The 22568-nt window shown below is 46.3% G+C and overlaps 2 protein-coding genes across 2 annotated transcripts; one reads left to right on the forward strand and one right to left on the reverse strand.

Annotated features, from left to right (window-relative positions):
* Positions 1–7: 7 nt before the first annotated feature.
* TMEM70 (transmembrane protein 70) lies at positions 8–4218 on the reverse strand. The gene is made up of 3 exons (XM_054385273.1): positions 4066–4218; positions 3505–3616; positions 8–2021 (listed from the first exon to the last, which is right to left on the reverse strand). Exons 1-3 carry the CDS (start codon positions 4216–4218, stop codon positions 1573–1575), a joined length of 714 nt encoding a protein of 237 aa, XP_054241248.1. The 3' UTR covers positions 8–1572.
* A 2062-nt stretch (positions 4219–6280) lies between these two features.
* On the forward strand, positions 6281–20512 carry ELOC (elongin C). The gene is made up of 4 exons (XM_054385341.1): positions 6281–6310; positions 14924–14984; positions 17097–17240; positions 19717–20512. The coding sequence occupies exons 1-4, from the start codon at positions 6287–6289 to the stop codon at positions 19905–19907; spliced, it is 420 nt and encodes a 139-aa protein (XP_054241316.1). The 5' UTR covers positions 6281–6286; the 3' UTR covers positions 19908–20512.
* The last annotated feature ends 2056 nt before the right edge of the window (positions 20513–22568 follow it).

Genomic DNA, 22568 nt, shown 5'->3' on the forward strand with positions numbered 1-22568 from the left:
ACAAAGCTGATTTAATGATGTGTTAAACAGCATTTCAGTACAGACAAGTCCTACAACCAGAGGAGAATTGCTTGTTACTGACATTGCAGTTCAGTATCATTCATGGAAATAATTCTTGAATATATTGTAGTTACCTGTGAACTGATCCTGGCTTTCCAGGGCCGAATTAGCTGTGCCAACAAAACGAGTCCCTCAAAACTATCTGGAGGAGATGTTTGGCTTTTTAACTATTCAGCAAATACACTGACAGCAGTTCCAACAGTCATAAAACCAACATTTACAAACTCTGATGTTTTAATGGGATCTGGAAGACATTCAGGCCCTTAAATGCATTTTTTCAGCTAGAACTTAGGAAGTATCTGGAAAGTTAGCTATAATTACTTTATTTGCAGTCTCAGGATGATTTAATATTAGTAGCACACATCAGATTTTCTCATTACAAAGGGCATTGCTAATAGAAAAGGATAAATCTGAGTTTTGCCTTTTTTTTTAATTGAGTCATTTCTAAGCCTCCAAATATTTAGGCCCTTTATGATCTGAAAACAAATACCTGTTAAGTCTGTAACAATCCTCTCCTTGGGCTAAAAACATTTAAATTGCAATTTCAGCATTCTCAAGAGTGCAGTTAACCAATCTAGTCACCCACACACACAAAAAATCTACTCCTGTTTCTCACTTGAGCTAAAAGGTGGCTGTCTTTGCAGTGCTAAAGATCAAGAGGTATGTTTTTTAAAAGCACAAGATCTAAACAGTACCCTTCAAGATTCCCTTTTGCTTCCTCACCTCACACAAATGCAGACAAGAATCCATTTTAACAACCAGTATTTAAGTCAGTTCAAATACAGCAACCAAGGGGACAGTCACAGAGCAAATCTCATGCTAAGGTGCTTTCTCCTGCTCAACAGAGAGGCTTCTTGGTCTCCACCTCTAGGGACTGAGTTGCTTGGAGTGGGACTCCAGCCTAAGAAACCATTTAGTAGCCATGAGTGGCTAAACTATTGCAAGGCAGCCATTCTCCCTGTCTTCTCCACAAGCCTGCAGGCCTCTTGAAGGAGACTGCAGTAGGGCCTAGCAACAATACCTATCTGGCTTTCTGCAGACTCCTCCTGGCTGCCAACGCTCTCACAAAGGGAAGCGAAAGCCAGCTCCAGTCCCTTTATACCACCAGCAGCACTGACAAGAAAGCCAGATGTTTTTGGGTTACATATAATCTTTAAGGCCTAAAACTTTAACTATGCACTTGACAGGTAATGAATATTGATGACTTTTCTTACATGAATGGTTCCTTTTGAAAGTGGGGATGGTGAGATTACCCACAGCCCATGCAGTTAACAAGAAAAACCAAGCACAACACAGAGCTAAGAGCTTTTTCTTTTACTGTGCTTGGTGCCATTAACTCTGAAGAACCCTCCACACTGTTTACAAGATTTTTAAAAAAATGCTGTTTTGTTCTACATTCCAAACTGCATTGGGAAAACTCTATCTGGTACTTAAGAAAATGTAATAGACTTTTACATTCATATATATAGCACTGCACCATCAACGGTGCTACTGACATTCATGATCTTCAAATCATTTCTTTTCCTCAGCTTCCTTTTCCTCCTCTAATTTAAAGTACAAGGATTTGTCATAGCCCATGAGATGGTTGTAATCCTGAATATTAGGGAAAAGTGATGGATTCACAAGCATTGACTTTGTCTTAGCATAAAATGTTGTAAACATCTTGGTGATGTCTGGAATCTTTACATCTTTCTGATGGAAAACAGTTGCTTTTTCTGCCAAGATGACATTGTAGGTGATGGCTGTATAGGTGTCTACCTCATCTTTGTAATAGAGCCGAACCACATAGCCCTTGGTAAGGACATGGAGAGTCACTGGTGTCACAAAGGTGAAAAACCCAATCACCCCATAAAAGGCAGCTTCTAGTAGCACGCTGTCAAACCCAATCCCAGTTTTCAGCATGATGTAGGGCATCATGAACAGGTTGAATATGCTGGTGGAGTATGAGAAAAACTTCACACCTACATAAAGCAAAAACAAAATGGAGATTAAGACCCAGGAGTAAAACTTTCCCCATCAGCCTCTGTTCTGTTACTGTCTATTGATGGCATTACACAAATGGCTGCAGCTACTGAAAATCTACGTCCCTTTTAAAATTTTCAAGCTCTCAATGAAACAATTGAAAGTTCACCCTAGGGTTGTTCAGCCTGGACAAGGTTCTGGGCAGACCTTCTAGCAGCCTTCCAGTATTTGAAGGGGGATACAAGAGAGCTGGAGAGGGACTTTTGACACAGGCATGGACAGGACAAGGCATAATGGCTTCAAACCGGAAGAAGCTCCATTTAGATGAGACATTAGGAAGATTCTGCCCCTCTGCTCTGGCGAGATCCCACCTGGAGTTCTCTGTCCAGGTCTGAAGCCCCCAACACAAGACAAAGTAAAGTGGGTCAAGAGGAGACCAGCAAGATGATTATCAGAGAGGGCTGGAGCACCTCTCCTATGAAGACAGGCTGAGAGAGCTGGAGCTGTTCAGCCTGGAGAAGAGCAGGCTGCAGAGAGACATTCTAGCAGCCTTCCAGTATATGAAGGGGGCTACAGGAGAACCAGAGAGGGACTTTTTACAGGGGCATAGAGTGGCAGAATGAGGGCAATGGCTTCAGACTGGAAAAACTCTCTGAGGAGGAAATTCTTCCCCGGGAGAGTGGTGAAGCACTGGAACAGGTTGCCAAGAGAAGCTGTGGAGGTTCCAAGCCTAGAAGGCTTGAAAGCCAGGTTGGATGGAGCCTTGAGCCACCTGGTCTGGTAGAAGGTGTCTCTATCCATGGCAGGGGATTTGGAACTAGAGGGGATCTTTAAGGTCCCTTCCAACCCAAACCATCTATGATTCTTACTACTGTTTGTCTATGAGCATATGCTCATAATGAGTTTATCAAGCTAGTAACTAGCCCTGTTTCTATGATGAAGTTTGCTACTGGCTATCACACATACCTATGAAGTTTTTACTTCACAGATAGGGACCTGATTTCCAAAGAAACTAGACTCCAGCCATGGACACACATAATGGTAATCATCAGGAATATGACTGGGAATTCCTCTCTTCATCACCAACTAATGCTGATGTTCAGTGTGCATTACAAAGAAGTTTGCGTGGTCCCCCATCATGCGTAACTTGAAAAACACAGGCTATTCAATGCTAACAAGTACTGCAACACCAACTTGCATGCAGCTTGAAAGAGAATAGCCAGTGCCATAGATCACCCACAGTCCTTAAGTCACCAGAGGAAGATGCTGAGGGGTCATAGAAATGCACAGTACCTACAGAACTTTCCGCACACACAAGTGTAGAAATAGAAACCAAGCCCCTACCATGGCTTTTTGTTGTAGAGCATCCAGGTTATTAGCAGACTTGGAAAGGAGAACATTCATCTTCCTAATGCTGCATTTAAATCTATTAAACACTGTTCAATTTTTAAAAGGCAATACAAATGCCTTCAAGTAACATACCTAACACTGCCTTTGCCAAATTTCCTTTATAAACTAATCTTCCATGTTCTGGGTGTTCATGAGGGGACGTTGAGCAGAGGCTGCGAACAGCTATTCCTTGGAAAGATGTAACCTGAAAAATGAAAGCAATATATGGCCAAACATCAGAACCACACTATGCTTTATATAAATACATAGATGTGTATATACACTCGTGGAGTTTCTCCTTGCCCTAAACCTATTCCCAGCACCTCAAATCAGGGATTGAAGTTAAGTTACACTACAAAGCAGGCCACAAACTGATGTATTGCGTGGCTGTTTTAATAATCGACATTACATATCCGCGGCTCCATCGACGAGCTCGCAGTCACTTTCCATCCGCCTCTGCAGGGAGCCACTCACGGCCTCCGCGCCCGCCGGCGCACGTTTGATCTCCGGGATGCCCAGAGAACCTCCGCTCCCTCCCTCGATTCATATTTTCGGCCGGAGAAAAGCCGCGAGTCTGAGGACTGCCGCCCTCCCCCCGTCCAGCTCCTCCAGGGGAGCGGGGCCGCGTCCCCTCACCGCCCCATTTCCCCCAACCTGCTGGGGCCTCGCGGCGGCGGCCGGCCCCGCCCGGCGGCGGCAGGCGCTGTGGAAGCGGCCGTGAGCGGCGCCCCGCAGCCAGGCTGCGGCGGCGGGGGCTGTGCCGGCGGCGCGCCGGCAGCCAGGAGCCCACAGCAGCAGCAGCAGCATGTCGGGACGCGACCGCAGCCAAGAGCGGAAGGTAGCGGCGGGGCGGTGTGCCGGTAACACAGCTCCATAGCGCCGCAGCTCCGCGTTTCGGTTCCGTCGGCAGGAAGGGGCCGAACGGCTCTCCTGCTGGGATGCGCCGGCAACTCTCCGCCCGGCCATGCAACAGCACAGCCCCTCGGCGAGGAGGGGTTCTGAGACCCACCCCGCCCGTACTGCCGATGGATACAGGGCCACAGCTCCGCCCGCACCGTTAGAATCCATGTCCCGCTCTTAGCCTACATACCCAGGTTGGAAGGAACCTCTCGAGCTCATCCAGTCCATCACCCCACAGCAGGTTGCCCGGGATTACACTGTCCAAGCGGATTTTGAAAGTGTCCAGAGAAGGAGACTCCACAGCCTCTCTGGACAACTGCTTCAGGGCTTTGTGTTCCTGTGTGACCTACCCTAGGTGATCCTGCTCTGGCAAGGGAGTTGTACTGGATGATCTTTTGAAGTCCCTACCAACCCCTAACATTCTGTGATTCTTTGTGCTGGGTGTTTCCATCAAAATTGGCAGTAAAACACTGAGGATATCATGAGGAGCTCTTAACTGAAGAATCTGTTTCGGGGAGCACCCTGAGATAATGTGTCACCAATCAGGCCTCTGGCAAGAAAACTAAGATAGTAGATGTAGCTTTTCTGTGAACTACTCGTTATAATGTTAAACTCCACACCTGGGGAGCTAGAAAGCTCCTACCCAAAAAAAGCCCCCACTCTCTGAGCATGCCTGGTGAATTTCAAAGAAGCTGTATCTTTAAGATGAAACAGGAAAGAAACTAAGCAATATCTAATTAGTAGGTGTTAGCATTAGGCGTAGCTAATCCATTTGACCTTATAAATATTGGCCGCGAAGTTGAGCTGGTGAGTCAGTTTCGAGGAGATATCCCCCAGCACCCGGAATTGTAGTAAATCTGTATGCGGGCTCAGTGGGAGAGGTTGGCTGACTGCACCGCGTGATAAGAACCCGTTTTCTGGGCAACGCAGCCAGCCTGGAACTCGGCCTACCGCGGGCAGGCGGGCTCTCGGGCACCTGTGAGCCCGCAGACAAGACTGTCCTCCCGGGGAAACGCCGTCTCAACGTTCTCCGGGCGTCGCTCCCGACATGGTGGCCCGACTCCTGCCCCCACCATGCCCCCTCCAGCTCGAACTACGCGCCCCAGCATGCACCGCGTCCCGCGCGCAAGGTGTGCCGGGACGTGCGGGCCCTCCGGGGGCTGGCCCTGAGCTGGAAGTGCCCTGTGACCTCGCCGGAAGCTTTCGGAGGCAGCTGGCCCGACACGGCGGGGGCCCTGCGAGCGGGGCGGAGAGAGCGGCGCTGACTAGTGAGTGGCTGCTGGGGCTGGTTATGCTGAGGGAGGGGAGGCGAGGCGAGGCCAGGCCCGGCCCGGCCCCGCTCCGCTAGGCCCCGCCGCTGCTGCCGCCGCCGTCGAAGAGGGCGAGGCGGAGAATAGAAAAGGGGGAGCCCCTGGGGCCTGCCCCTCCGGAGGGGAGCAGGCCTCGCCCTCCGCGCCGCTCTCGCCCCGCTCTCGGAGGTGCGGAATCGGAGCCAGGCCTCGGAGAGAACAGGCTTGGAGCGGCCGAAGGAACGCAGGGAGCTGTCAGGGGTTGCCGTGCCAGGTTGGGGTTCCCCCGCCGGGACGGTGGTGAAGGGCGCGTTTCTCTTTGCGAGCGGGAGCAAAGCGATGTTTTCATTGAATAGCTCTTCTAAACTTTTTCCGCCACAAAGGACGTCCACCCCTTAGAGGGGGTGGGGGGCGGGGAACTTACGTACGAAACAACTTAAGATGCACCCCCAGGGTTATATCAAGGTGAGGAGTGCTTTAGCTGTGATGGTCGACAAGTATAAGCAAAGCAAGGTTGACGTAAGAAGGTGATAAACGTATGCGTAGTAAGAAAAATAAGCTTTTGAGTACCGCGTGTACCTCCAAGGGAGATTCTGCCTTAATGCAAGGGAACCTGAGCATAAGTAAGGTGTTGATGACCATCAGCTGTATGTATGAAAACGTGGTGATGCTAGCAGTTAACTTTGATGGCCGGTGTAATCGTCTACTGGGTAATACTATATGCAAAAGCTTTATTAAGATGTTTAATACTAGTGATTATGAGTTGAGTCTTGCACTATGACTTAGTTATAGGCTGTTTGTTTACGTGGGTTTGATAAAGATTACTTGCAGAAGTTCAATTTGGAAGCAAGCCAGAAAAACATTGATAAGTAATCAAGTGAGCCACACTTGTGGTAAGAAAAATTTATTTCTGATTAATCCCTTATGTGCTCCGCTTTCCTTCTTTTGCTATACAGCAACATTAAGAGAGATGTAATGCTTATTAACTAAAGAATTACTTAAAAGGGGAAACAGTGTTAAATAGTTTTTCTATAATACATTGGCTGCCATTTTTGCACATACAACTTACACCTTAAACCTAGAGATCAGCCTTCTAATGTGCCTGTTGTGTCAGCAAAATTTTCACTAGCATTTCCCACCAACATTGGGATCTTCAAGATAATATTGAGAAACTTACAGCACTCCAGCATTTAACTTTTTTTTTTCTTGTCAGAGAAGAGTCATTTAAGATCTCTTTTTTTTCCTCCTTTGGTACTAGAATGGGTCATGAGAAGTAGTCTCACGTGGCCTTAATGTGAAGACTAGATTTGGTACAGTGAGGAGGTGCCTTCTTCTGTCTCTCAGCCTCATATTTCTTTTTCTGATCCATTTGTGCTCTTTCTTCTGTCCCTTACACTTTGTGTGGGCATAAGTGAATATCTTTCAGAGGTATATTTCAGATATAGAGTATATTTAGATGTTTTACTGTGCTTTTGCAATTTTCACTGTTTATTAGAAGAAACCCTTGAGGTTTGTTATAAAAGTGTGGGTTTGTCAGGTGAAAATAAAGGAATTTTGATGTATTTTGACAAGTTCTCTTGCAGCTAGGAAAGTTCAGGATTTAATTGTCTTCATTATGGGGTAGTCTGCATAACAGTAGGTTTTGGTGAATGCTTCTAAGGAGAGGGCAAGCAGATGCCCTATGAAATTTTGCAGTATGTTGGCAGCTTTCCCCTGCTGATGGCAAGAGAGCACAGTACAGGGATTTTGGTGTATGGTAAGAAGAAAACAGTAGCAACTCTCTGTCCTTATTTTTCTGTCTTAAGGACAAAGTAAAAGGGCAGAGGGGTGTTACTGTTTCCTTGGGAATTACTGAAAAGGGAAGTTTCCTTGGATGGAAATGGACCACCTTATATAAGTTCTCTGAGGCTCCTTATGTCATATCCTACCTCACCTCCTGTTTTTTCCAGCCAGCACTCACCTGTAGCACACCTTCCTGCCACACTGCAGTGTCCCCCCAAGGTTGGAACTGTAATGCCCCTGGTATGGAATTGTGAATTCATAGTGAAGATTGGATTCTTGCTGTACCGGATTCCCCTTCTGTTTCAATCCTGACTCACATTAATAATTTTTTTTGATGCACACTGAGCATTAAACTACAGAGTGGCATTTTTAAACAAGGATCAAGAGCAGGAGTAGAATTGAGGCTTGAGCAGGAGGAGGCTACTGTTTTAACATACTGATGAACTCTCACTAATATACAGATGATACCCAGAAAATGTAGCATTTGGCTTCTGAGCTAACCTAGAAACTGTGATGACATTTGTGTTGTTTGCCCTGTGTTTTCCAGAGGTGAATTACGTAGAATGCAGAAGTGGCACGAGCTGAAGCATACAGAAGTTGTGCCTGTGTTGCACAGCTAATGAGTTAGAAGCTGCTTGAGTTTCCTTAGAGTAGAAGTTGAGTTTTTAATAAGTTTCCTACAGATAGAATCAAAGAATCTGAGATCTTGAAATGTTTGCACAGGTTTAATTTTCTGGTGCTAACCAGAATAAAGCCCTGGGGTTCTGAGTATCCATGCAGTGGTTGTATGTGTTCAGTTACAGCAGTGTATTACAGCAGAGCAGAGCTAAGTTGGATAGTAGGAAAAACATCCTCACTGAAAGGGTTGTAAAGCTCTGGAACAGGTTGCCCAGGGAAGTGGTGGAGTCACCTTCCCTGGAGGGATTTGAAAGCCCTGTAGATGCAGAAGGACCTTGAGCAGAGCTGAGGGAGGCTTCTCTGTAGCAGGAGTGCTTGTGTAAGGAGGAGCTGCTACTTGCCGCAGAGCTGTGGTGGCTGTAACAATGAGCCATAAGAGGGATCTGGAATGGCCAACCTCCAGGGATCAGCAGCCTTGAAGCCCCTGGTCCTGGCTCTGCTCTCTGCAGTGTTCTGCTTGTGACTCTGAAGCCTGTGGATGCTTCTGGGGACAAGCAGACCTGCTGCCAAGCACTGTCCTGAGGTCCTTTGGATTGCACTATTGAGACAGATAAATTCCTTGGGCACAGCTTGGAATCTGCATATGCCAGGAAAGCCAGCATAAACTCCTGACCTTGGCTGGCCCATTCCAGGCTCTGCTGTGGCTCCTGGAGCTGCTGTGTGGCACTGGATTGTGCCCAGAGAAGGGCAGCAAAGTTGGTGAGGGGTCTGAAGAACAAGTCTTGTGAGGAGCAACTGAGGGAACTGGGGTTGTTTAGTCTGGAGAAGAGGAGTCTGAGAGGAGACCTCATTACTCTCTACAGCTACCTGAAAGGAGGTTGGAGCAAGGCCAGTGTTGGCCTCTTCTCCCTAGTAACTAATGACATGACAAGAGGAAATGGTCTCAAGCTGCCCCAGGGGAGGTTTAGGTTGGATATGAGGAAATCCCTGTAAGGAAGTTGGAGTGAGGTGGAGGTCAGTGTCTTCTCCCAAGGAAGATGTGATAGGAGAAGAAGAAATGGCTTAAAGGGGAGGTTTAGGTTGCACATGAGGAAAAATTTTGTCCCCAAAACGATTGTCGAGGTCTGGAACAGGCTGCTCAGGTGGAGTCACAATCCCTGGAGGGATTGAAAAGCTGTGGTGCTGAGGGCCATGGTTTAGCACTGACCTGGCAGTGCTGGGGTAATGGTTGGATGCAATGATTTGAAAGGTCCTTTCCAGCCAAAGCAATTCTATGTCCTTCAAATATTTGGTCTCATTGACATAGAAGATAGACAAGGAAATTCTGGGAAGCTTGGGAAATGGGAAGGCATCTTTGGGAGTGAGGTGGGAGGGCCATAGACATGTTATGCTTTTTTTTTTCCTTGCATTTGATGTTGAAGAGAAGAAGCAGGAGAGAGATGAAACTAAACTCACTGAACCACAGTGTTGCTTCTATAAGCTGTAAGGAGGCTGAAGTACACCAGCAAGAATGCTTGCCTCATGTGGGGTTTAGCTATGTTCTACCTTATAGGTGTAAACATCCTCACAACTTGTGAACATTTTCAGTCCTCTAAGAAGGATTTGATCTGTTCTGCAGCAGGAGCTTCCTTTTTAGACTGGTTGGAAAGTTTCTGTGCCAAATCTGCAGGGCTTAGTTGTATTTTGTTCTCCCTCAGTGATTAAAAAGTGGCATGTCCTTTTTATGTAATCTTTTTTTAACAAAAGCAGGCTTTGCTCATCTTTTTTTGTTGTTGTTAAGGAGTCAAAGCAGGAGAACAATAATACCAAATATATCTGCTTTTTGGAGATTAAAGGCAGGGAGCTGAACCACCTGATTGGTAATGCCACATAAGCTTCTTGAAGGGGAAATGGAATCAGGAATGTACTTCAACAAAAATCCACAGTGCTTTGCAGGAGGCTGAAACAGTCAGAAATCTATGACAAAAAAGGCAGATAGTTGAGAGTTCAGAAAATGTGGATTTTTCACTTCCCTATCACAGTGTGGATTTAGATGAGCTTTAAAGGTCAAAAATATTCTGTGATTGGTGCAGTATTGGAGCAGCTATGAAATGTGGAAAATAAAATACAGTTACAGGCATCTTCAGAAGCCTCAGCAAGTCTCCTTCTTCACATTGTCTTGGCAGATGTTGTCATGTGTGCTTTCATTGTGTGGAAAGAAAACACAGGGACATGCTTTGCAGTAAATAGTGCATTGGTAAATAGACTCTAAGAGAAGAAGTGCTGGTAAGAGAAGCCACCAGGCCACAGAACCTCAGGGGGGCTACAAGAAAGCTGGGGAGGGACTTTTTACACGGGCTTGCAGTGATAGGATGAAGGGATGGATTGAAGCTGGAAGAGGGCAGATTTGGACTAGAGATTAGGAAGAAATTCTTTCCAGTGAGGGTGGTGAGACACTGGAACAGGTTGCCCAGGGAGGTTGTGGATGCCTCCTCCTTGGAGGTGTTCAAGGCCAGGTTGGATGAGGCCTTAAGCAACCTGATCTAGTGAAAGGTGTCCCTGCCCATGGCAGGGGATTGGAACTAAATGATCTTCAAGATCACTTCCAACCCAGACCATTCTGTGATTCTCTGACTTGACTTTCCTGTTTCTAACATATAGTTTAATACATAAGGGCATGCAGTTGTCAATTCAGAAATACATTTCTGTGCAGAAAATTGCCCTCCACACTCCTTTTGCTATCCACACAAGCAGTAACATGTGGCAGGCATTTCTGCATCCTTTCTCTCTCTAGTTTCTTTCTATGTGCATTTCTTTTTTTTCTGGTTTTGGGGGATATTAAATAACAAATCAAGATTGCCTCTAGTTGCACCTGGGGAGGTTTAGGTTTGATTAGAGAAGAAACTTCTTCCCTGAAAGGGTTCTCAACCACAGGGGAGGTAGTGGAATCCCTATCCCTGGAGGTGTTTCAAAGAGGCAGAGATGTGGTGCAGAGGGACATGGTTTAGCCCCAGCTTTGGTAGAGTTACAGCATGGTTGGACTGAAAGGTCTCTTCTAATCAAAAGGATTCTGTGATTCTCAGTGTTCTATCAAAAATCAAGAAATCAAATGTTGCATGCTTGCGTTGCCATTTTTACAGCGCATTTCTCCTGCTGTTCCCACTTAGTTTTCTGTGAACTGAAGAAGTTGACTGGAGTTGACTGAAAAACAGGCTGTGGCTTGTGCCCATGGAAGATTGAGAGTGTAATTCTGTTCCTGATGGAGTGGTTTGCATATAAGCAGTTTATTACTGTTAATGATGTCTCAGGTACCTTGAATGTAGTGGGTGGGGAGGAGATGCTTTTTACAAAGTAACTTTAAACTGCAGAGTGCTCTAATCTTCAGAAAGTTCCATCACACACTGAATACTTGGGGGATCCAGATGAGGAACCACTAAATGCTTATGGATATTATTGCTGCTTTAGGGTTTTCAGGTTTCTTGGTTTCTTTCCTTCTCTGTTGTAGCAACTGTGCTCTTTGCTGTCCGTGTTTTGTCAGCAGTAAATCCATACTCCTGATTGTATTCACAGTTCTCTTTTTAGGTGTTTTTATTACCATTTTTTAATAACATATTGTTATACCATGGAAACTGAGTGAAACCAGACTGTGCCCCTTGCTTCCATGCGGAGGACTGCAGGCTGCGCTTTCCTTAAAAGCAGGCAGCCTTTCTATGGCTTTTTTTGGCAGCAGAGGGTTAGTTCTGTTCTATATTCAGAACCTAACATGGATTATAGAATAGCTCTGTAAAGTTGATTCTTTTAAGTTTATGTTCCTTTGTTGGACTTAGAGGAATAATGTTGGCATACTTCTCCCTCTTTGATGTTTATCCTTTTAATGAATTGTAATATTTATCTTCATTCCAGTTGTATTTTGGCAAGCTGAGTAAGCAAGACTCATTTTTACTACAGGCTCTTTGGTCCTATTAGCTCTTCTGTAGTTTATGTAATCAGAACTTCTTTTTCTTGAACACAGGAATTCATAATTGTCTGTGGTGTTCCAGACAACTTGTTGCTCATCTGCAATGTTCTGTTTGTATTTCCCTACCTCTATTGCAAAGAAATCCTTGATATCTGTCTTTGCCTCTTCCACCCTCCCCCACTTTTTTATTGTTGCCCCTACAGAGCTGTGTCAGTTGATAGCTGGCCACAGAGTGGCTGTGCTCTGACTGCATAGACCAGGTTGCTCAAGGCCCTGTTCAGCCTGGCTCTGAGGACTTCCAGGCTTGGAGCCTCCACAGCTTCTCTGGGCAACCTGTTCCAGTGCCTCACCACCCTCATGGGTAAGAATTTATATTGTCCAATCTAAATGGAGCTCTTCCAGTCTGAAGCCATTACTCCTTATCCTGTCACTCCATGTCTTTGTCAAAAGTCCCTCTCCAGCTCTCCTGGAGGCCCTTTCACATCTTAGAAGGTATTCCTTCAGTTCCTGAGCTACAGATATTCTCCAATGAGCTGCTTGATTTCTGTTTACAATGCCTGTTGCAGTAGAGATCCCATCAGTTTTGTGCCACAGCTGTTCTAGCACCCAACTGTCATTTCCTTGGATGAGTTCCTGGAATTACTGGAAATGAGGAAGGCATGTAACACTTGATGCCAAGGTGTCTCTAAAAGAGAGTACACAGATGGACTCTTAGGGGGCATTCCCGAAAGTGCCTTGTATTGAGGAACTCTTCACCTGCAAGACAGGTGAGAGAGCTGGGGATGTTTAGCCTGGAGAAGAGGAGGCTCAGGGCAGACCTCATTGCTGTCTACAACTACCTGAAGAGAGGTTGTAGCCAGGAGGGGGTTGGTCTCTTCTCCCAGGCAACCAGCACCAGAACAAGAGGACACAGTCTCAAGCTGTGCCAGGGGAGGCATAGGCTGGAGGTGAGGAGAAAGTTCTTCACAGAGAGAGTGGTTGGCCATTGGAATGGGCTGCCCAGGGAGGTGGTGGAGTCACCATCCCTGGAGATGTTCAAGAGGAGACTGGATGAGGCACTTAGTGCCATGGTCAAGTTGATTGGGTAGGGCTGGGTGATAGGTTGGACTGGATGATCTTGGAGGTCTCTTCCAACCTGCTTGATTCTATGTTTCTATGGCACATGAAGGTGTTCTTCATGGCAGCAGGGAAGGAAAATAATTGATGCATCTGTAAAGTAGGATAATTTTGAAAGACAAACTCAATGTAAATGGAGGATGCTTTTTGCTCAGCTCTCCACAGACAGCAGCTAACAGCTGCTGGTTAAACTGTGTGGTTTGAGTTGGTTTTTTGAGAGAGCTTCAGGAAACACAGACTGTTTCACATTTGTGCTGTTGAGAATTAAAACAGCAAAGAGCTGCATCTTCTGAAGAGATCTTTGTAAAACTTTTTTGCAGCTCTTTCCTCAACTTGTTTTTTTTTTTCTTTTCTTTTTTTTTTTTTTTTTTGCTAAGCTTCTGCCAGAAACACAGGAGGGAGGGGTGAGGGGGTCTCTTGTTCTGTTTTCTCACACCTCCTGCTCTGGGGTCCCTCTCTAGTGAGCAGTCATAGTTTGTGCCTCTACTGGCGCTCACTGCTTTGTCAAAACTCTTCCCAGTCCCTGTGCTGCCTCTGACCATGGATATTGACTGGGAAATGACCCAGAAGTCTCATGCTGTACTGGGGAATCTGGGCACACAGCAGTAGCTGATTGATTTGTGTTGGGTTAATGTTTGGAAAGGACCTGTTGTTGTGAAAGAAATTTTAGGCTGGTGGGTGTGTGGAATTTCTCTTCCAAAGGTTTCTGCAGCAGAGATGCAGTTCAGCATAAAGAAATAGCTGTTGTATCTGCAGCAGATGTGTTTTGTAAGCAAGTGCTTTCAGCTCTCTCTTTCAATTCATTGCTGTGGTGAAATAGGTGTGCAGCAAGCTGGGTGTCAGTTTCTAAGCCGTGGAAGCTCCTGGTTCCTTACCATGGGAATACCTGGCTGAAATGTCTAAAGTAGATTATCTAGGTGACATTGGTGGCTGTATCAGGAAGCCTCAGTCACTTCTGGGAAAGACGGGTTGGAGACCAGATATTTAGTGCACAGTTCTTTGAGCTTCTCCTCCTGTGGTAGCTGCTGCAATCCCTTGGTCATCTTTGTGGCCCTTTGCAGGACTGGCATGTTTTGGGGAGCCCAGAGCTGGACCTAGCACTCCAGATGTGTCCTACTAGTGCTGAGTGGAGGGGCAGAATCGCCTGCCCCAACCTGCTGACAATGCTCCTCCTAATCCAGCCCAGGGTGCTGGTGGCTACCTTTGCTGCCAGCACATGTTTCTGGCTAATGCTCGACTTGGTGTCTACCAGCACCCTCAGGTCTCCTGCAAAGCTGCTTTCTAGCTGGTCAGCCTATAGCCAGCACTGGTGCCTGTGGTAACTCTTCCCAAGGTTTTGCATTTCCCTTTGAGCTTCATAGTTTGCTGTTGTCCCCTTTCTTCAGCTTGTCAGGGTCACTCTGAATGATGGGATGAGAACTCCTCATTCCAGCATGGAAAACTCTTCTCTGACTGTTAGGGTTTTTTTCTGTAGACAAGCTGTTCAGTCTTTTCAATGCTTTTTGCAGTGTGGCAAAACTTGGTTTCTTTACCTCCTCAGTACCATGGCAGGAACAGTGTCTGCAGTGGTAGAAGTCATAAGGCTCTTGCAGCAACTCTGGTTTTACTTGGAGAGCCATGAAGGGCCCTTCAAAAGCTTGGAGGAACAGCTTCTTTCCAAAGTAAGCTAAAATGTGGAGGTTCTCTGATGTGGTAAGGATCCCTGAATGGCAAAGCTAGGTTTCAGAATGTAATGCTGATCAAGCCTGCATGCTGTGTGTCAGCATAGCCTTTTCTCAAGGCTGTTTCAGATAACACACAGATAACAACTACAGCTGACCTTAGAAATTGTGCTGCTGACTGAAAACATCCCCCCATTCTATTTTTTCAGACGCTCCAATTGCAGAAGCTGCTGTTGAAAAGAAAGATTTTTTTATATAAGAAGAGGATGGGTAAGTTCATCATCTTAGAGGAATTTTGTTTGTGAATAGTTTTTCTTTCTTGCATTGGTAAAGGAAATGAACCATAAGACTTGAAATGTTGACCTTGTCTTTTTTCTCATAGCCTCAAAAGCAAATGAAGATCCTCCCTACAAATACTTGTAGGAGGATTTCAAGTGACTGTTCATTCATGGCAAGGCTTGTCCAGAGTGCATCTAACAATACATTTCACTTGCATCATATGCACAGTGCCAGCACATGCTAAACCAGGCTGTTTTTATAGCATTCAACATGTGGAGAGGGGACAAGAAAGTGTTGCTGTGTGCTGGTTTAAATATTTGTTTTCTGAGGTCAGGTGGTTTAAATATTTGTTTGGTGACTGAGGTCAGCCTGTCAAGTTCTGGCTCGGAGATCCTACTGAGGACTGTTTTCTGATGAATTCCATTGTGTGACTAAGTGAAACTGCCCTGTCTGCCTCTACAAGTGCAACATGAGCAAACAGGCTCTCTTCTTGCTTGGATTTCTTCTGAATGGGTTTTAGCACATTTGGTACTGGCAATGCTCTATTAACACTGGCAGTACCTAGGTGGTAATTCAGTTTTGACTTCAAATTCACAAGCAGCTTGACTGGGTGAATGTTACATGTGTTGTAACACCAGATCCAATGCAAGGAACTTGTTCTAATCATTAATATCATGTCCTCGTTTTGCCAGGAGAAACAGTACTAACAATCACATGTCAAGTTTGTAGTCAGTATCTGGTTCATTTTCCTGCATATAATCATCAAATCCTGTCAATATATTACTTTTCCAGAAGTATATAGCTCTTCTGGGATATGTTTGCATGCTGGAAGAGCTTCCAGGACTTATATTCTGTCAAGATTAAGACTGTTCTGAAGATGAAATTTACTGTGCAGTGTCAAATTCCAGTATTGCTTTAATACAATTGTAGCAATACTTGCTGTCTGAGTCCCTTTGAAAGCAGCCTGTTTGAAGGCAGGCCTTAACTTCCCAGTGTGAGGAGACAAAGAGGGGTGTGAGATGGAGAAGCTTTTAAGATTGCAGAGTGGATGGCACAGTGGTGGCAACTGCTGCGTTTGGGGTTTTCAGCTTGTAAAGAGAGCTCTGTTAGGAAAGAATAAATAACCGAACAAAAAGGGATGGGGGATAAAGGTTTCTAGAGAGAGGAGGAGGAGAGTGGATGTATAGTGAGGCAGAAGGCAAACAGAAAAAGTACCATCAAAACTGCCAGGAGGAGAAATCGCTAAGTTCTTGGGGTTTAGTGTTTTGCTCTTCCCCTGTTTTCCACCAAAAGTTACCACCCAGATGTGCAGCAAGGCTGTGTGGTAGTTCTGGGTCTGGCTGGGCAGCAGGGGAGGCTGAGTCTTACTTTGTGTCATTTATTGAGCACAGGAGTGCTGCCTGCTGCTGTGCTGGCCTGTGCTGCGCCAAGCAGTGCTGCCTGCTGCTGTGCTGGCCTGTGCTGCGCCAAGCAGTGCTGCCTGCTGCTGTGCTGGCCTGTGCTGCGCCAAGCAGTGCTGCCTGCTGCTGTGCTGCGCCAAGCAGTGCTGCCTGCTGCTGTGCTGCGCCAAGCAGTGCTGCCTGCTGCTGTGCTGCGCCAAGCAGTGCTGCCTGCTGCTGTGCTGCGCCAAGCAGTGCTGCCTGCTGCTGTGCTGCGCCAAGCAGTGCTGCCTGCTGCTGTGCTGGCCTGTGCTGCGCCAAGCAGTGCTGTGTTTGTAAATGTTAGAGTGCTATCGAGGCAGCTTTGAGCCAGCACTAGTCAGCAGTGGCCTTAGGTAAAGAAGCAGTGATGTTTTCATTTCCATTAAGAAATTCTAAAGGAAAATTTCATCCCTACATGGAATTTAGAACTGGTGTCAAAATGTGGTCATGAGGAAAGAGATGTTAATTAAAAAACCCTACTTTGACAAAAATTCCTGCTTTAAACCAGGCTGCCGAGTGCTTCTGAGAAGTCATGTGCAGCCACACAATGTTCTGTCCATGTCTGGTTGTGCTGCTGGGTTGTTTGCTCTGCAGTCGCAGAAGGGCCTGCAGCATGCCTTCTTAGTGATGTCCATCAGTCATGGTGTTTGTTCTGAAACTGACAATCTGGTTTCCATTGCAGATGGAGAGGAGAAGACATATGGTGGGTGTGAGGGCCCAGATGCGATGTACGTGAAGCTGATCTCCTCCGATGGCCATGAGTTCATTGTAAAAAGAGAGCATGCATTAACATCAGGAACAATAAAAGCCATGCTGAGTGGGCCAGGTAGGTTCCATACCACCATATCCTTGGTTTTTACCTTTGGACAGTTTGAATTTATATTGTGCAGTGTGTGAAAACTGGAATGAATGATACGTTTCCAGCCCCTTCCCAGTTCCCCTTTCCAGTGGACCAGTCCACCTCTGTGCCACCAGCCATGGAACTGGGCTGGTCTGCTTTTGGACAGTCCATGATCTTGTGGTGTCATTACTACAGCTCACTAGCAGGCTATTGTTTAGCTAGTTTGTTTCAGCTATTGGAAGGAGGTTGCAGGAGTGCTGGGGAGGGACTTCATACAGAGGCATGGAATGACAGGATAAGGAGTGATGGCTTCAGACTGGAAGAAGCTCCATTTAGATTGGATGTTAGGAAGAAATTTTTCCCCACAAAGGTGGTGAGACCCTGGAACAGGTTGCTCAGAGAAGCTGTAGAGGCTCCAGGCCTGGAAGAGTTGAAAGCCAGGTTAGATAGGGTCTTGAGCAACTTGAGCTTGTGGGAGGTGTCCCTGCCCATGGCAGGGATGGAACTAGGTGATCCTTAAAGTCCCTTCCAATCCCAAGCATTCTGTGATTCTATCACTTGTGACCAAAACAGTGCTGAACACATACCATGTTTTAGCCATTGATGAACATGCACTGTGCAAGCACAGTGTCTGGGCTTGCCATGTCTCTTGCTCTTTGCCCCACAGAGTGAATGGTGTGCAAGAGCCTGGGAGAGAACACAACCAGGCAGGTGATCCAAACCAACCAAGGAGCTACTGCACGCTCAAAACCGAAAGGGGACAAGAGGGGTAGGAAGGTCAGCATAGTTTGCTTGGGAACTGGCTAGGCATCAGTCTGCCCTGGGGAGGTGGCAACTGATTACCTTTGCAATCATAGAATTGTTTAGGCTGGAAAAGACCTTTAAGATCAGCAAGGCATTCTTCAGCATCTCCCAGGGCTGAACTAGTGCTGTGGGGAACCTTTCCTCCAGGACAACTGGAGTTCCGCTGCCCCTCGTGCCTGCCTCTTTTCACAGCTTAGGAAGGTAGCAAGGTTTCATCAGTCTCTCACATCTTTCTGATACAGAAGTTCAAAGCTAACGGCTTCACAGCAGGGACCACTGGTGAGCATGCGTGTGCAGACAGGGAATATTTATAAACCATGGGATCTTCTGGGCTCATACAGCTGGAAATGCTAATCATGGAATTGTTAGGATTGGAAGGGACCTCAAGGATCGTCCAGTTCCAACCCCTCTGCCATGGGCAGGGACACCTCACACTACAGCAGGTTGCTCACAGCCACATCCAGCCTGGCTGCAAAAACCTCCAGGGATGAGGCTTCCACCTCCTCCCTGGGTAACCTGTTCCAGTGTCTCACCACCCTCATGGTGAAGAACTTCTTCCTAATGTCCAACCTGAATCTCCCAATTTCTGGTTTTGTTCCATTCCCTCCAGTCCTATCACTCCCTGACACCCTAAAAAGTCCCTCCCCAGCTTTCTTGTAGCCCCCTTCAGATACTGGAAGGCCACAAGAAGGTCTCCTGGGAGCCTTCTCTTTTCCAGACTGAGTAGTCCCAACTCTCTCAGTCTGTCTGCATAGCAGAGGAGCTCCATCCCTCTGCTCATCCTCATGCCCCTTCTCTGAACACATTCCTGTGGGCAGTAGGGCCTGACGTGGGCAGTTAGGGCCTGGCGGTCGGAAGATGTCGCGCTGTACGGAAAGATAAGACACCTCTCCAGATAGCCAATAGCACTAACCTTTGATGTAAGCAGACGGAAGCTACGTTGTAAACCTAAGCTATATAATGTGGTGTTGCATACCAATAAACACCATTTGCCATCCACCACATTGGTGTTAGTGGGCTAATGACCCAAGCGACCTGGGATTGGTCGTCGTGCTGTGCCTGAACCAGGTCACCGTTGCCGTGAGAAAGGCAACACATTCCAGCACCTCCAGATCTTTTCTGTAATAGAGGCTCCAGAATTGCACACAGTACTCCAGGTGGGGTCTTACTGGAGTGGAGTAGGGGGGGAGAATCACCTCCCTCAACCTGCTGGCCACACTTCTCTTGATGCAGCCCAGGAGTGATTGGCTTTCTGGGTTTCAGGTGCACACTGCTGGCTCATGTTGAGCTTCTCATCCACCAGCACCCCTAATGGATTCCTCTGTTTTTTTTTTTAACCTGGTTACTGTGACTCTTAGAGCTCGGCAGGCTACAGTTGGAGAGCTCCTGTCAAGCATCAGAATAAGCCTTAAATTTCTGGTGCAGTCGTTCAGAACATTGTGAATAGGCTGTGGCCAAAGCCAACATTTTGTAGTGCAGGGGTTCTTAATACGCTTGAGGATTACAGATGTGGCACATCCTGCTTTCCACCACAGCACCTAATGCCCTAATATGGGATGAGGGCAAGTCTGTGCCCAGTGTTGGATCAGGTAGGTCAAGCATTCCATTCTGCAATGAACTGAGATGCTGATTTTTGGTTGCTTCTGTTTCTCTCCAGGACAGTTTGCAGAAAACGAAACGAACGAGGTGAATTTCAGAGAGATCCCATCCCATGTCCTATCCAAAGTCTGCATGTATTTCACCTACAAGGTCCGCTACACCAACAGCTCTACGGAGATTCCTGAATTCCCCATCGCACCTGAAATTGCACTGGAACTTCTGATGGCTGCAAACTTCTTAGATTGTTAAATAAAATAAATTATAACTAAAAAAAAAAAAACAACCAACAAACAAAAAAACCCAACAAAAATGTAACTTTTTTCAGTATTTAATACATGTATTTCAGTGAGTAACTTTTTTCAGATAGCATGTTGTGTGTGTGCTGTTGAGAGCTGCTGAAGTGCAGCGGCAGGGTGGCTGCTCTCAGCCCTGCTGCAGATAGCAATCCTTCAGCTGGAGTTTGTTTTGCTTCTGACACAAATTAAGGACCTTTTCACAAACAGACAAATAAACACATCTGCCAATTAGTAGATGGCTATGCCGTATCCTTTAGGTGTGGTAGAACCTCCTTCTCATACCATGACCATAGCAAACCCTGGAGCTGAGTTGAATGCTCTCTCCGAGGTAACCGTAGTGAAATATTAGTAGCTGTTCAGAGTTTCTAACCTTCTCTTACTGTTCATGTTTCTAAACATCTGAATTTAATCTCCTTTGTAAGATAGCTGTCCTTTAGCATAGCCACACTAACGAGGTGAGAAGTGTCCTCCCTGACGTTTGTATTCTAATAGCAATATTCCACTGGGTTGTGCTGGGGCCTTGAGCAACCTGGTCTAGTGGAAGGTGTCCCTGTGGCGGGGGAGTTGGAACTTGATGATCTTTAAGGTCCCTCCCAACCCAAACCATTCTATGATTTAAGAGAAGGCTTAAGGCTTTTAATTTAAACCATAGTATAGAACTGTGTAAAGATGTACTTGATATATTTTTCTTTTATAACCTAATTTTTCCCCCTTGATAACTCCAAATGCTGCAGTCACTTGTCTGTGCAGTAAGACTCTGCTCCTGTTGACAGTGGCTTTCAAGGGGAAAAAGAACTGTTAAAAGCTGTGTATGTTATCTTCTGTAGAGTGTAGAAGGCTGTTCTTAATGTCCTGTCACTTTGACCTGATGCATATTTTACTTGCTTTCAGTTCTGGTTTCTCTCCACTGTTTTGTAAAGGCTGTGTTTGATCTCTAGAGGAGCAGTCATCAGCACTGTGCCATAGCAGCTGAAACGGTGGCCATGCTCCTGTCTTTCACCTCTTTCTCCACCTCTCCCATGGACCTGCTGGAAAAGACTCGGAATCATGGAGATTTTCTGTCTGAAGGCAAGGGCATTAAGCAGATGTTTAGGAGCCGTTTTATAAATTTCTTAGGTATTTCCAATGTTTTTACAAATAATTTAGGGGACAAGGATTGGCAAGCCACTGCCATCATACTAAAGCAGAACTCAACATCCCTTGGGCATTGCTGCTGGTGGGTGCCTGTTCTATCAGTTCTTGCTTCCAAACAAGTTTCCATAAAGGGAAGAATTTAAACTTGAGACACGAAAAGTTTGGGTTTTGTTCAGCTGCAGCCTGAAGAGCCCTTCTGCCAAAATAATCTGTAAATGAGAATACTTGTAATTTATCATAAAAAAAATATGCCAGAACAATGGAGTTGGTGTTCTGTCAGCTGCCACTGCTTCAGCTTTGTTTGGATGAAGAAGCAGTTGTGGTCTTTCCTCAAGACATCCTCCTGATGGAGAGCAGGACCTCTCAAGGTGAAGTTAGAGGGCTGCAGCTCTCCCCTAAAGCCATTTGCCAATGGAAATGCAGCTTAGGAAAGGTTTTTCTGTCCAAAGCCAGTAAGTGGCACAGGCTGCTCATGGAGGAGAGCTGTTCTGGCACGAACTGTCACTGGCCTTGAGCAGCACTGTATGGACAAGCTGCTGTGTGGCAGCCTGGTGATGGCTGAGCTGGCATTAACACATCACCAGCTTAGGCACAAGTTTGCCACTAGGCTGGTTTGGCACGATGGAGCTGCACTGTGTTGTAGGGGGCATGTCTGAAACCCTGCATTGGAGCCTCGGGCTCAGTGCTGTGGGTAACTCACAGCCAAGCCCTGAGCAGCTATAAGGCCAGCAGGGACACTGCCCTGCTGTGCTTAGAGCCAGCAGAGCTGCCCTGCAAAGTCCAGGAATAGTGACCTGGGTGTTTTGGTCTCTGCTGTCTGAGTGAGTTTCAGCTCCAGCTAAGAATGACTCTGAGGTTCTTGGGCCGTTTTTGGTAGTGTTGAGGTCAATGGCTTGAAGTTTAAAAATACTGAGTTTAAAATACAAGTAAAAAAATGTCAGTTGTTAAAATGTGGCTTTTCCTTTCTTCCCTCTCCACCTTTTTAAGCTTTCCAAAACAATCTCCTGTTCCAACACCTTGCATTTCTGACTGTGTGCTCCAGCAGTAAGCTAAAGCAGCTGATTTAGTTCTGAATCATAATTCTGTTGGTTTTTCTTTCGCCTGAGTGTACCCTGGAGTTGCTCAGGAAGTGCAGTGGTGCCCTGGAGCAGGCTCTTTGCAAACCTACTGGACTGGGTAGAGGAGGGTGGCAGAGGGAGTCTGTGCAATCCCCAACAGTGGCCTGGGTGGGCTTTCAGTGGACATTTGGAACCTTGCCACGCTTAACCCCTGAGCTCTAAATAAATTTCAACATGGAAAATTTTTAAACCTGTGTGGCTGTTGATTTGTGACTCCTCAGAGCAAGTGCTTGTGTGCTGTGGGGAGCACATTGCTGCTGTATTTGGGTCATAGATTGTGAAACTACCTCTGTGCAATTCCAGAGTTTCTTGTGGTTCTGGAGAGATCTATAGATTTCAAATGTGCAGATGTCTTTGTGCTC

Source organism: Indicator indicator, chromosome 12, assembly GCF_027791375.1.
Source record: "Indicator indicator isolate 239-I01 chromosome 12, UM_Iind_1.1, whole genome shotgun sequence".
NCBI lineage: Eukaryota > Metazoa > Chordata > Aves > Piciformes > Indicatoridae > Indicator > Indicator indicator.

Bases quoted from the DNA above. Each gene is read 5' to 3' on its own strand.
- TMEM70 (XM_054385273.1), bottom strand. From the start codon at position 4,218: ATGCTGCTGCTGCTGCTGTGGGCTCCTGGCTGCCGGCGCGCCGCCGGC. The intron at 3,617-4,065 runs GTTGGGGGAAAT...TTCATTTTTCAG, and splicing joins CCGCCGCGAGGCCCCAGCAG to GTTACATCTTTCCAAGGAAT. The intron at 2,022-3,504 runs GTATGTTACTTG...TGCTTTATGTAG, and splicing joins TTTGGCAAAGGCAGTGTTAG to GTGTGAAGTTTTTCTCATAC.
- ELOC (XM_054385341.1), top strand. From the start codon at position 6,287: ATGGCCGGTGTAATCGTCTACTGG. The intron at 6,311-14,923 runs GTAATACTATAT...CTATTTTTTCAG, and splicing joins CCGGTGTAATCGTCTACTGG to ACGCTCCAATTGCAGAAGCT. The intron at 14,985-17,096 runs GTAAGTTCATCA...TTTCCATTGCAG, and splicing joins TTTATATAAGAAGAGGATGG to ATGGAGAGGAGAAGACATAT.